Source organism: Larimichthys crocea, chromosome XV, assembly GCF_000972845.2.
Source record: "Larimichthys crocea isolate SSNF chromosome XV, L_crocea_2.0, whole genome shotgun sequence".
Lineage (NCBI taxonomy): Eukaryota > Metazoa > Chordata > Actinopteri > Sciaenidae > Larimichthys > Larimichthys crocea.
This window is the reverse complement of record NC_040025.1, coordinates 17,133,974-17,146,638: the sequence shown is the minus strand read 5'-3', so window position 1 is coordinate 17,146,638 and position 12,665 is coordinate 17,133,974. Positions and strand designations below refer to the sequence as shown.

The 12,665-nt window shown below is 41.0% G+C and overlaps 1 protein-coding gene across 1 annotated transcript; it reads left to right on the top strand.

Moving 5' to 3' along the window:
* Positions 1-2,606: 2,606 nt before the first annotated feature.
* pfkma (phosphofructokinase, muscle a) lies at positions 2,607-11,096 on the top strand. The gene is made up of 22 exons (XM_010748415.3): positions 2,607-2,823; positions 3,750-3,823; positions 3,938-4,015; positions 4,899-5,088; positions 5,503-5,668; positions 5,772-5,816; positions 6,418-6,526; positions 6,630-6,725; positions 6,820-6,912; positions 7,022-7,147; positions 7,263-7,327; positions 8,236-8,299; positions 8,416-8,562; positions 8,901-8,971; positions 9,064-9,151; positions 9,260-9,412; positions 9,489-9,653; positions 9,740-9,801; positions 9,934-10,045; positions 10,147-10,246; positions 10,515-10,620; positions 10,728-11,096. The coding sequence occupies exons 1-22, from the start codon at positions 2,715-2,717 to the stop codon at positions 10,867-10,869; spliced, it is 2,361 nt and encodes a 786-aa protein (XP_010746717.3). The 5' UTR covers positions 2,607-2,714; the 3' UTR covers positions 10,870-11,096.
* The last annotated feature ends 1,569 nt before the right edge of the window (positions 11,097-12,665 follow it).

Genomic DNA, 12,665 nt, shown 5'->3' with positions numbered 1-12,665 from the left:
ATTTACACAAGTACTTGGTAAATCGGCCGTGTTTATATAGCACCTTTCTAGTCTTCCAATCTCTCAAGACATTTTTACACTACTCAGACACATTCACACACCGATGGCAAAGCTTTTGGGAGTCATTTGTGATTCAGTATGTTGCCCAATGATACTTCAACATGCAGACTGGAGGAGCAGGGGTTCAAACCACTGATCTTCTGATTAGTGGACAACTTGTGCTACCTCCACAGCCACATTTTAAAAGAGTAGATGCTAACAATCCCATTTTGTAGCCGATGAGATCATTTTCTTCACTGAATGAACAGATATGATTATGTTAACTAAGGAGGGCAGCATCTTGTAATTGTCTTTTTACTTGCATCCGAGATATGTGTTCTTTTTACTGAGACCTTTAGTAATATTTCCAAGTGTGAGGGACCGAGTCAGCTGGCAATGAAAACCACAGGTAGTATTTTCAAAAAAGGGTTTTTTATTTACCCAAAGTATGACAAAACAAAATTTCCAAACAAAAGCAATAAAGAACTGGGCCCATAAAAGAGGTCAAATTAACAAAACTGTATAAACGCCAACTGAACAAACTAACAGAAGACAAAACAAACAGACCTGATAACTAAACACAAGAGGGAAACTTATATACTGGGTGATCAGCCCGTACCAACACAAGAGGGGTAAACAAACACAAAAGACAACAGCTAATTTACCAAAGCAAATCAGGAAAATTAACTCCTTGAACATGAAGATGATGTGCCGCCCAATCAGCATCCTCTGCTACAAAATGGCTGAGCTTGTGGGGTGGATCCTTTTGCCTGGCATTCCCAGCTCCCAGCAGCAGCAGCACCGGTAAATAAAAAAAAACAGATTAGAAACTGTATTAAATGAAGACTGTACAAAAGCTAACTAAATGTGTGCGCTTCAAATAGAAAACCAATGTACTGTCATTTAATAAAGTGTGTTATCTGAAACAGAAAGTGTGATTTATTACAACTAAATGTTAAAACCAATTTAGACTAATAACTTAATTAAATGTATAACCAAAATGTAACTATAGAAACAAGTATGTGAGTGCAGAAGGTTACCAACATTTTTATGGCTGTGTGGCCACAGCTGTGGCCATCACACCAAGGTACAAAAAGGTAAAAGAGAAATCAGATCTCAGGTCCAGAATCTCTGAGATTAATGGCCCACTTCTTTCTGGAAAGGCTTAACATATGGACCAAAGATATGTGCACAGTCCACTAAACACCAACAAGAGTGATGAGACCCACTTAATTTGGATTTCTGATTGGGTGTTATAAAGATTTTTTCCAGCAAGAATCTCCAAAACAATGAGTTGACTTAGCTTCCCATACTTGAATACACATTTGCTTTGATATTACTATGTCAGCTTCATCTTCCCAGTGCTGCTTATGTAATGGGATTTATTGAAGTGAAGGCCTTGTATGGTTTGCCTATAATTCCTTTAGTGTATTTTAAATTAGTAGCATAAATTATGTATCTGAGTTATTCTTGGGGGCTCAACAGTGATCCTCCCTGAATCTCTGGATTAAATAATTCGTCCCTACAATCCTGTTTTTAATCTCTTATTTGAACTTCAGGCAGTCATTTCTACTTAAGTCTTATGTAAAGTTGTTAAAGCTGTCACTCTAAGACGTGGAAAAGGTCGTCTTTAGTGTATGAAAATAGAGACACCATACTGTCTTGCATTCCCCAGATTTCCTAGAGGCCAGATGTAGAGTTCAAGACCTTTTCTGCAAACATGTAACAAGGTGCACATATTAACGTCATGTTAAATCATTCGACACAGGGGGTGGTCGGTAGCGTAGTGGCCGCCGTTAAGCCGCCGCCCCGTGTGTAGAGGCTACAGTCTTCGCTGCAGCTGGCCCCGGTCCAAATCCCGCATCGGACGGCCCTTTACTGCGTGTCATTCCCCCTCTCTCTGCTTCCTGTCTATCTTCAGCTGTCCTATCATTTAAGGCATAAAAGGCCAAAAAAATAAATAAAAATCTTTAAATCATTCAACACAGTATGCTGCTTGGAGAGAAGGCAGAGAAGCGATACTATATACCGTACAGTGTATGTGAAATACACCCTGCTGCTGAGTCAGTTTTCATTGGGGCTAATGTCAAATGTCAAACATAATGACCCCTAAAAGTCCCCAGATTAAAAGAGATTAATTAAAATGTGCTGTGCGATAAAAATGTAACTATTCACTTTACAGTGACATAGAAGGAAGAAAAACCTCCAAATCGAGCCGAGACACGCAAAGGTTACTTTTCTTTGTATCGACTAATCTTTGTACTGACACATCGTCCTTTATTTTTCTCTTGAGTTGCAGCTGTTTTTCTTAGAGCTCATTCCATGTGTAGAGATGACCAAATAAACCAAACAGTGATACATTTTCTTTCAAATTCTTCTCATTATTTTGTTGGTTTGAATGAAGTAACTGGAAATCTAAACTGTTTCCTGTCACATGAGTGTCCAATGTGTTTCCCAGTCTCTAACTGTCCACTGCAGGTGGTAAACTGGCCCCGATGTATATTTAGTAGAGTCGTGTGAGTGAGGGAGTGGTGGAGGGTGTCAGTGGGAGGGGGCAGGATTAGGAACAGTAGTCTATAAAGCCTGTGCCTCCACTTGTGCCTCTCCTGAGAAACAGAGTGAAGGAAGAGCAGCTGTGCTTTGTTCTTTCTCCTTTTCCCCTCGTTGGACCCACCATGAGTTCCTCTGGAAACATGTCCAAGAGTCTCCACCCAACCACGGACCCCACAAAGATGGGGATTGGACGTTCCATCGCTGTGCTGACGTCAGGAGGAGACGCCCAAGGTAAGCAGAGGATGATGCTCCAATATTTTATGACAGCTTTCCTTTTTTGAATGAGTCAGTGGAGGTAAAAGCTGTCGGACAGCATCTTCCCTGATGCATCAGAACACTGAATCCCAAGCAGCTGTAGAAGCCCTGGCCTCCATCTTACAGGGGCCAATAAAGTATCATGTTAATGCTCTGACTGTGTGACATCCAGGAGCCAAAGAACAGAAAGGGCAAGGAGCATTATTTCAAGACGTCAGAGAGGTACAATCAAAGGGCAGCGGTTGATGCAAATCCTATTTGAAGTCAAGATGAGATTATGTCACCACCGGTGTTTGATTCAAATGTCTTTACAAATTACAGACAAAGCCCATAACCTCTAACAAATTATTATTTTAAACTTTAAAAATTTAGTTCGACCTGAGATTGTTTTCTTATAAATACAAAAATAAGCCTCTGCAGACGATTTTTTAAATCAACACTTTAAGATCAGCTGGATGTCTTATACTGATGTTCTATCCCTGTATAATCTTCTTCTTCAAACCTGACTCTAACCCTTTGTGTAGAGGCTTTATCTACATGCTTGGTTATTTTACATCTTTGGGGCTAATTTTAGTGCAGGTGACCTTTTTCTGGTATGGAGGAGAAAAACGCCCCCCATCCACAGCTGCTGTCTGGTGAAACAAGAGCTGCAGCATGCCTGCCTGCCACAACACAGGCTCACACCGTGGCCTTTAGTGTATCAGACATCCAGTGGTTAGATAGTACACGCACAAGACATACAGTCCCATAAACTCCTGTCCTTCCCCGTGGTTATTTTTGTCTCAGCTGTTGCCAATGTGTCATTTAAAGGTTAAGGTGGGTTTCTGAGTCTCCGACTGATGCCTGACCAGATTAATGTGAGAAAATCCAGCATCACATATCATGTCATTTGTGTGTCTCAGGTATGAACGCTGCTGTGAGAGCCACAGTCAGAGTTGGCCTCTACACTGGCGCTAAAGTCTACTTTGTTCATGAGGTACAGGCTGCACACAGGCTGCAGTTCACTGACATGTCATGATATTGTAAATAAACACATAGGGACTCTAATAAGAGATTTGTATATCATGAAAGAGTGTGTTTGCACATTCAGGGCTACCAGGGTCTGGTGGATGGAGGAGATCACATTCAACCCGCCACATGGGAAAGTGTGTCCATGATGCTTCAGCTGGTGAGTGACGTACACGCGATACAAGAGCCCAGAAGAGCCACATATTGTCTCTGTAGTAGCAACTAAAATATACTCAACTGGTCTAATGTTTTGTGGTGTTTAATTATGTTATTAAAGGGTCAATTCACCCAAAATACATTACTTTTTAATTGTTTTAATTGAGAAATAAAGGTTTTACAGACATGACTGAGATCCAACCACAGTCCTTGACAGACTTTAACAGTCTGAAGGGTTACAAAGGAAAAGTAGGAACATGATCCTGATACTTACTGTGTTTTTATTATGTATATTTTAACATCCTCCATCCTCTTTATCAGCTGATCTTGATATGACAAGACATTTTGTTGCTTAACTTTTGAAGCATGATTTTTAATGCTGTGATCACCACATGTACCTAAAAATTTAGATTAACACCTTTAACACTCCTTCTCCATTTGGAGTCAAGGCCTTCCTCTGGCCTCTTCCTTTAACGAGTGCTGATAATCATAAGAAACTAATTTTTGAGCCTTGTGACTGAAGGATAAAGGAGATGCAGTAATAGTCTCTGGGAAGCTCGTGATTCAAATGTCTATCATCTGTGTTGTCTAAATAAAGAGGCCTGGCAGAGGAGATTAATGAAGTGTGTAAAAGTGAGTAATGGAGTGGGAACAGGCCACGGCAAGTTTCTAGGATATCATTTCTAAAGTGCCGACCTTATTTTCCTAAAGTGTGACGCAACCTCACTTCATGTGACCTCAAGGCATCTTAATGAGTCTACAGTGTTATATAGCACATCACATATAAATGAATATTTAAGGACTGTGGGGTTAAATGTCAGAAATCAGTCATCAACCAGATCATCATTACAACCAGAACATGTTTGTGCTTTCATATTAAATGTTAGGGAGGTACAGTCATCGGTAGTGCCCGCTGTAAGGACTTCCGCTCCAGAGAAGGTCGTATGAAGGCAGCTCGTAACCTGGTGAAGCTGGGCATCACCAACCTGTGTGTGATCGGAGGTGACGGAAGTCTGACTGGAGCCAACGAGTTCAGGACTGAGTGGAGTGGCCTGCTGGGAGACCTTGTCCGAGCTGGTAAAGAGACAAATGTGGTGGATGTCCAGCCTCATCCCATCAGCTGTGTCTGTCAAAACCTTAGTCTGTTGGCCTGTCTACCACTTTGGTCCAGACTCAAATATCTCAGCAATTATTGTATGCATTAGGACATTTTATACCAACCTTTCATGATCCCCAGAGGATGAATCCAAATGACTTTGATTTCTGAATTCACCATGAATTTGACGTTTTTAGCAGCTATTGGATGGACTGCCATGACATTTTGTACACATTACACTCAGGAAATGTACAAAATTTGCAGACTTTTCATGTAGCGGCATCACCAGATAAAATTTTGGATGTAGTTTCTTGGAAGGAATTTAAAATCAATCAAGTAATGCACACATATATACCATTGTTTTCATGTTACTATCTCTTTTTTTTTCCCCACAGGTAAGATTACAGAAGACGAAGCCAAGAAATCTTCCCACCTGAACATCGTAGGCATGGTGGGCTCCATCGACAACGACTTCTGTGGCACTGACATGACCATTGGCACCGACTCCGCCCTGCACCGCATCATAGAGGTGGTGGATGCCATCACCACAACCGCACAGAGGTCAGAAGGATGAAATTAGATAACAGCAGCATTAAAGAACAGCAGGCATGAAGTGATTGTGTGTTGTTTGACTGATGGTTTGATGCTTCTTGTTCATCCACAGCCACCAGAGGACATTTATCCTGGAAGTCATGGGCAGACACTGTGGGTAAGTACCTTGTGTATTTGGTTGATTTGTGTGTGTGTGTGTTGGTCATCAATGATTTAAAATAAAATATATTTACATCTATTTAAATATATTTTTGGTTTTAATTAATTTATTTATGTTCACCTACTGTTCCTGTACAGTAAAATCTTCACACAGTTGCTTCTTCAAGGCAACCTCGTGGTGAAATGGTTTAAGATGCTGACATTGTGTTGGCATTGTGTGACTCAAACTGGGGATCTTTGTTGAACACCTCCTCTGTCTTACCTCCTCTCTTTCCCATAAAGTTGTGTTACATCTCTACTGTCAACTATCACATTAAAGGCAGAACAGACTGAGAAAATAAATAACAATCACTCCAAGTACCCTTTTTCTCAATGATATCTTACTTTTCCATAAACACAATGCCTCCATTCTGTTCATTATCAACTTAAGCATGCAAGATGCTCTCAAAATACCTTGATTGTTTTACTTTTTGTAAGTCACTTTGAATAAAGGTTTCAGCCAAATGACTAAATGTAAATGTAAATTGCTGTTTCATTGTCTATTTAAGCCTGTAATGTGTATGCACGCTGATAAATGGCTTTATCTTGTCCGGCTGCAGGTACCTGGCCCTGGTGACAGCTCTGTCCTGTGGTGCAGACTGGGTGTTCATTCCAGAGATGCCCCCAGATGAAGGCTGGGAGGACCACTTGTGCAGGAGGCTGGCAGACGTATGTGTGTCTTTATTTGTCCACCAACCTGCTCTAAACACAACAACACGTGTAACTTTCAGGAAGCACAAATGTGTTTTTATTTTCTCATTGTTTACTTTAGCAAAGGGCCAGAGGGTCTCGTCTGAATGTGATCATTGTAGCCGAGGGTGCAATTGCCAGAAATGGCAAACCGATTACGTCTGACCAGATCAAAAAGGTAAGCCTTTCTTTCTCATGTCAGTGTGGTTACATATTACTATAAGTTGATCAGACTAAATGGCATAGTAACAGGTGGATGTATTTGTCTCCAGCTGGTGACTGACAGACTCGGCTTTGATACTCGCACCACTGTGCTTGGGCATGTACAGAGAGGAGGAACACCCTCCGCCTTCGACAGAATCCTGGTAAATACCTTAATAAAACACCAAATATAAAGGACAGTGTGCAGCTCAATCACTGCCTCTCCAGTCCTAACACACGTGTGGTGATTGTGACTGTATATGTGTCGTCCAGGGCAGCAGGATGGGTGTGGAGGCAGTGATGGCGCTGTTGGAGGCCACTCCAGACACTCCTGCATGTGTGGTCAGCCTATCTGGGAACCAGGCAGTCAGACTGCCGCTCATGGAGTGTGTGCAAGTGGTACGTCACAATATTTTCCACCAGGTTTACTATATTTTCTCAGTGCGTCTCTCTAATTGTTGTGAATTGTGAATTCTTCACCTTTATCTCTCACACTCTGTCTTCTTTGTTGTAGACTAAAGATGTGACCGCTGCCATGGCTGAGGGCAGATTTGAGGATGCCATTAAGCTCAGGGGAAAGTAAGTATTATCCTCTTAAGTGTAGAAGAGTGTAATTGTAATTAATCAATTGCAGTGTGCCACCTAAAGATTACAGGAAATCAAACCCACAGAGCAATAACTGTGGCAAATCCATCCATCCATTTTCTGTAACCACTTATCCTCCTTTGGGTCACAGGCTGAGCCTGTCTTAGCTGACTTTGGGTAAGAGGCGGTGTACACCCTGGAGAAGTTGCCAGTTAATCACAGGGCACACAGAGACAAACAACAATTAACACTCACATCTACAGGCAATTTAGAGTCACCAATTAACCATATCATGTCTTTGGACTGTGGGAGGAAGCCGAAGTACCCAGTGAGAACCCACACAGACAGAGGGAGAACATGCAAACTCCACACAGAAAGGCCCCAGCCGAGGTTTGAACCATATCATTTTAATTCATTCATTTCTCAATGCACAGAACAAAGAAAATATATAGAATAAAGTAAAACCATAGAACAAAGTACATTAAACACAGCAAAAAAATGAAGAGGGTTTCTGATTAAAACCCTTAGTTGTGTTTTTATATAGTTTGCATGTTCTCCCCATATCTGCGTAGGTTCTCTGCCGGTACTCTGACATCCTCCCACAGTCCAAAGACATGCACTTAATATGTTAATTTGTGACTCTAAACTGCCAGTAGTTGTGAATGTGAGTGTGAATGTTTGTTTGTCTCTACATGCCCTGTGATGACCTGGTGATGTGTTCAGAATGTACCCTGCATCTCGCCCAAAGTCAGATGGAATAGGCACCAACCCCCCATGACCCTGATGAGGATGAGCAGCTACAGAAAATGGATGGATATCACGGATAGGGATTAATACCACCAATAAAATATTCAAAAGATAAAGGGTGTGGCTCTGAACTCAACTTTGTTTATGATGTGCAGGAGCTTTGAGAACAACTGGAACACATACAAGCTGCTGGCTCACATTAACCCTCCTGATGTTAAGGTAAGGACCGTTATCTGTTTTATAAGACAAACTGAATTCATGATTTTACACTTTTTTTTCCCATTGTCTAACCCTTTAGTCATCTCCTTTTTCTCCGTCTTTATCTGACTGATTAGAGCAACATCAATGTGGCCATCATGAACATCGGTGCTCCCTGTGCTGGTATGAACGCCGCCGTCCGTGCAGCAGTCAGGATGGGCATCATCCAGGGTCACACCATGCTCGCTGTCCATGACGGCTTTGATGGTCTGGCTCAAGGACAGGTACGAGTACATTTCCCTCTGGCAAACTAGACAGACAAATAAGACCAATAACATAACTTATGTTAGCAGCAGCAGTTTGAGTTATATTATCTGCATTAAAAGTGTTTGCATTTATGAATAAAGTGTCAAACACGTGACCCTGGTCAATACTAGAAAAACAAATGATATCATATCCACAGTGTCAAAACATACAGACCTTATTTTTCTTCTATTTATTTAATAAACTTGAATAATAAAGTCTAAATAACATGACAATATATACTCTACCCTTCTGTGTATATACTGTAAGCCAACTTTGTGTTATTTGTTGTTTACATTGCAGTTTTTTCTGGCTGCAGGTTGAGCCTATCAACTGGACTTCAGTGAGTGGCTGGACTGGAAAAGGAGGCTCGATGTTGGGCACCAAGAGGTAAAACATTAGTTGTTCATTTTTTTTTCCAGCAGTACAGCTTTTGTCATAACACTACAAAACCTTTCCCTGTGTAATTTGTCTCTGTAAAGAACTCTGCCAAGTAAAAAAATGGAGGAAATCAGCCAGAACATTGCCAAGTTCAACATCCACTCTTTGGTGATCATTGGTGGATTTGAGGTAAAGCATGACAGCCGTTCTTCTCCTTTAAAACCAGAAGTCATGTCAATATCAGATGATCTTTCCCACACCAAACAAGTGCTGAAACCTTCTCCCCTTGGGTTGCAGGCTTATGTTGGAGGCCTGGAGTTGGTTCAGGCCAGAGAGAAATATGAGGAGATGTGCATTCCCATAGTGGTTATCCCGGCCACCGTCTCTAACAACGTCCCCGGTTCTGATTTCAGCATCGGCGCTGACACTGCCCTCAACACCATCACCTCTGTAAGTGCCTCAACAGCAGATATACACACACACATGTAAATCAGGCTGAATGCATTTATTCTTCTTCTTTCTGCAGACCTGCGACAGAATCAAACAGTCTGCAGCAGGGACCAAGCGTCGCGTGTTCCTAGTCGAAACTATGGGTGGATATTGCGGCTACTTGGCCACCATGGCCGGTCTGGCTGCTGGAGCTGATGCCGCTTACATTTTTGAGGAAAAATTCAACATTAAAGACCTGGAGGTGAGATGATGACACAACCTGTTAATCCAGTGTGTCTGCTCCTCAAACACTGTGATGTGCTATGATTGTGATATATGCACCTGTAGGTGAACGTAGAGCATCTTGTGGAGAAGATGAAGACAACAGTGAAGAGAGGGTTGATTCTCAGGTAGGTTTTGATCAGGTACGCCAGTAGCTTGGGTGACAAAGGGCTGTGAAAAGGGTCATCTCGACACATATAAATCAGCCTTATCTTTTCAGAGTGTAGTACAATAATCCGTCAATATTCGTCCTAAAATAGGAATGAGAACTCCAATGCCAACTACACCACCGACTTCATCTTCAACCTGTACTCAGAGGAGGGCAAAGGCATCTTCGACTGCCGTAAGAATGTTCTCGGACACATGCAGCAGGTCTGTTCATGCTGTGTCGCATCCGATCCAGTCCAAGGAAACCAGATCTAGAGCTACAGCATATAATTATGTAATAAATGTCTGTGCTTTATTGAATACAGGGCGGCACTCCAACCCCCTTTGACAGAAACTTTGGCACAAAGATGGGTGCCAAGTCTGTCCTGTGGCTGACTGAGAAACTCAAGGAGTGCTATAGACATGGTACGTGTTACAATATACAGTATAATACCAACAGGCAGTTGATATACATCAGAATATAAAAATATAATGCAAAATAGAACCATTAATACTTTTTGTACTTTGAATGGAGGACTTGTGTTGGAGTTTTTACAATGTGGTACTTAAGTAAAAGATTTGAATACTTCATCCACCTCTGCCAACAGGACTTGATAATAATGTTTCTTGTCGGTTGATAATAATGAGCATTTCATGGCGTGTTAACTGAACTTTCACTTCCTGTGTCCTTTAGGTCGTATCTTCGCCAACACACCAGACTCTGCCTGTGTGCTGGGCATGAGGAAAAGGGCACTCACCTTCCAGCCTCTTGCTGACCTGAAGGCAGACACAGATTTTGAGTAAGATACTTATTTTTTACGACTTAGTGTACCACACGTAACGATGCCATTGTTTAATATTGGTGAATAGATTGGTGAAATGATCCCTCCTCCTCTGTCTGCTACAGGCATCGCATCCCCAGGACTCAGTGGTGGCTGAAGATCAGGCCCATCATGAAGATCCTGGCCAAGTACAACATCAAACTGGACACATCCGAACACGCCGACATGGAGCATGTGATCAAGAAGAGGAGTCCTCTCGGGAAATAGGCCGCCAAGGAGCACCTGGACAGAGTGGGGGCAATTTTTATGTTCCAGTACAAAGTGTTTTTCTTGCCCAGCTACCGTCCAAAAAAGCTGCTGCCTTAGCCTTTCTGAACCTGAATGTGATTTTTCTTGTTGAATTCAGTTTTCTGTAGCTCTCACAACTCTTACAAATTTCAGTTCATTAATTTTGATGCCAGATATCAAGACACAGATTAAAGATATATTTAAAAAATATAATAAATGTTGTTTCTTTATGTTAAATACACCATTAGAAATAAAGGTTCAAGTTAGAACCTGAAGTGGTTCTTCATAGTGATGTCATCTGGGAACTATTTGTCATCAAGTTCCCCTCAGACGTTGGTGTAAATAGTATTTGTCCCTGAGTTCATTCAAGGTTTAAGTTAAAATATTTAATTTTAGATGCAGTGTTGGATAAATTACAAAGTAATTCAGTAAAGTTAGTCAATAGGTTAGGTCACTGGTCTGGTACTCAAACTGTGGTAAATGTACTACTGGTGGTTTTACTGTACTACTGGTAAGATTTTAAGAGATTAAGAGACTCTCAGTAAGAATATCTGGAAGTGTTAAGTTAAACTAACTTTTACACCTTTTACAAACATGCTGTCTTTATGTTGAAACAGTGGAGCCATGTTTATCTATCACTAAGATATAGCTATTTATCAGTGTAATACTGTGTGACCTGTTTTTGAGCAACCTTTTTGGGTTAATCCAAGTGTTTTCAGTGGTTTTATCACATGTTACTGATTACATCTCAATCAATTGAACAACTCAATCAAAAAAGTGATCACATCAGAGCTCTCCTTTTTCTTTTAATGCCACACATGACACAGGTCTTTGATCATTCATTAAACTGGTTGGTTTTCAGTGAACATAAACGTCACTCAAACTCAAGATACCCATGTCACAAACTTTGTTTTACTGGTACTACAGGGCACTCAAAAAAACACATGTAGGAATACGTCAAATGTCCAGTGTGTAACATTTAAGGGAATCTATGAGCACAAATGTGATATAATAAGCATGTTTTTATTACCACTGAATGAACCTTTTATATCTACAGAGGGTCCTCTTCCACAGTCCGCCACTTTGAACCATCCTGTTTCTACAAACAAGTCAAACACTCACTCCAGATAGGACATTTTGTGTTTCTTTAGCGTTTTTTTTTTTTACTGTAGTTTCTCCTTCATGTTTGATCCAGGAGGGTGAGGTGAGTGGTCCTCAGTTGTTTGCAATCTGGCACTTCACCAGTAGATGCCACAAAATCCTGCACACTGCACCTTTAGCGTAAAGGTCCAGAGTGTCATAACTATGTTTTCCTGAGTATAAAATCACCTGAAAATAAGAATTGTTATGGTTTTGTTACTTTATATCTACAGAGGGAGCAGGTCCTCCTTCATGCAGGCTGCCATTTTGAACCACTTTGTTTCTACAGCAGCCCAGAAGGGACAAACTGGCTGGCTTGGACATTTTCACAACCACTTTAGTTTCTCCTTCATGTTTCAACCAAAAGAGGTAGAGGTGACAGTCTTCAGTTCGTTACACCACTAAATCCTCCACACTGCACCTTTAACTTAAACACAAACTAACAAAGAACATGATTTTAAGGGGATTTCTTGTCCATGTTTGGAGTTGTATATATATATAGTTTGGAAGCAGGAAATTAAACAAAGCTTTCCTTTTTTGCTCTTTCCAATAAATCCTGAAATTAGCCTTTTATCATCGATAAAACAGTCTGTATATAATAAATCTTATAGATAATCAGAATTAATTTTTTGTTA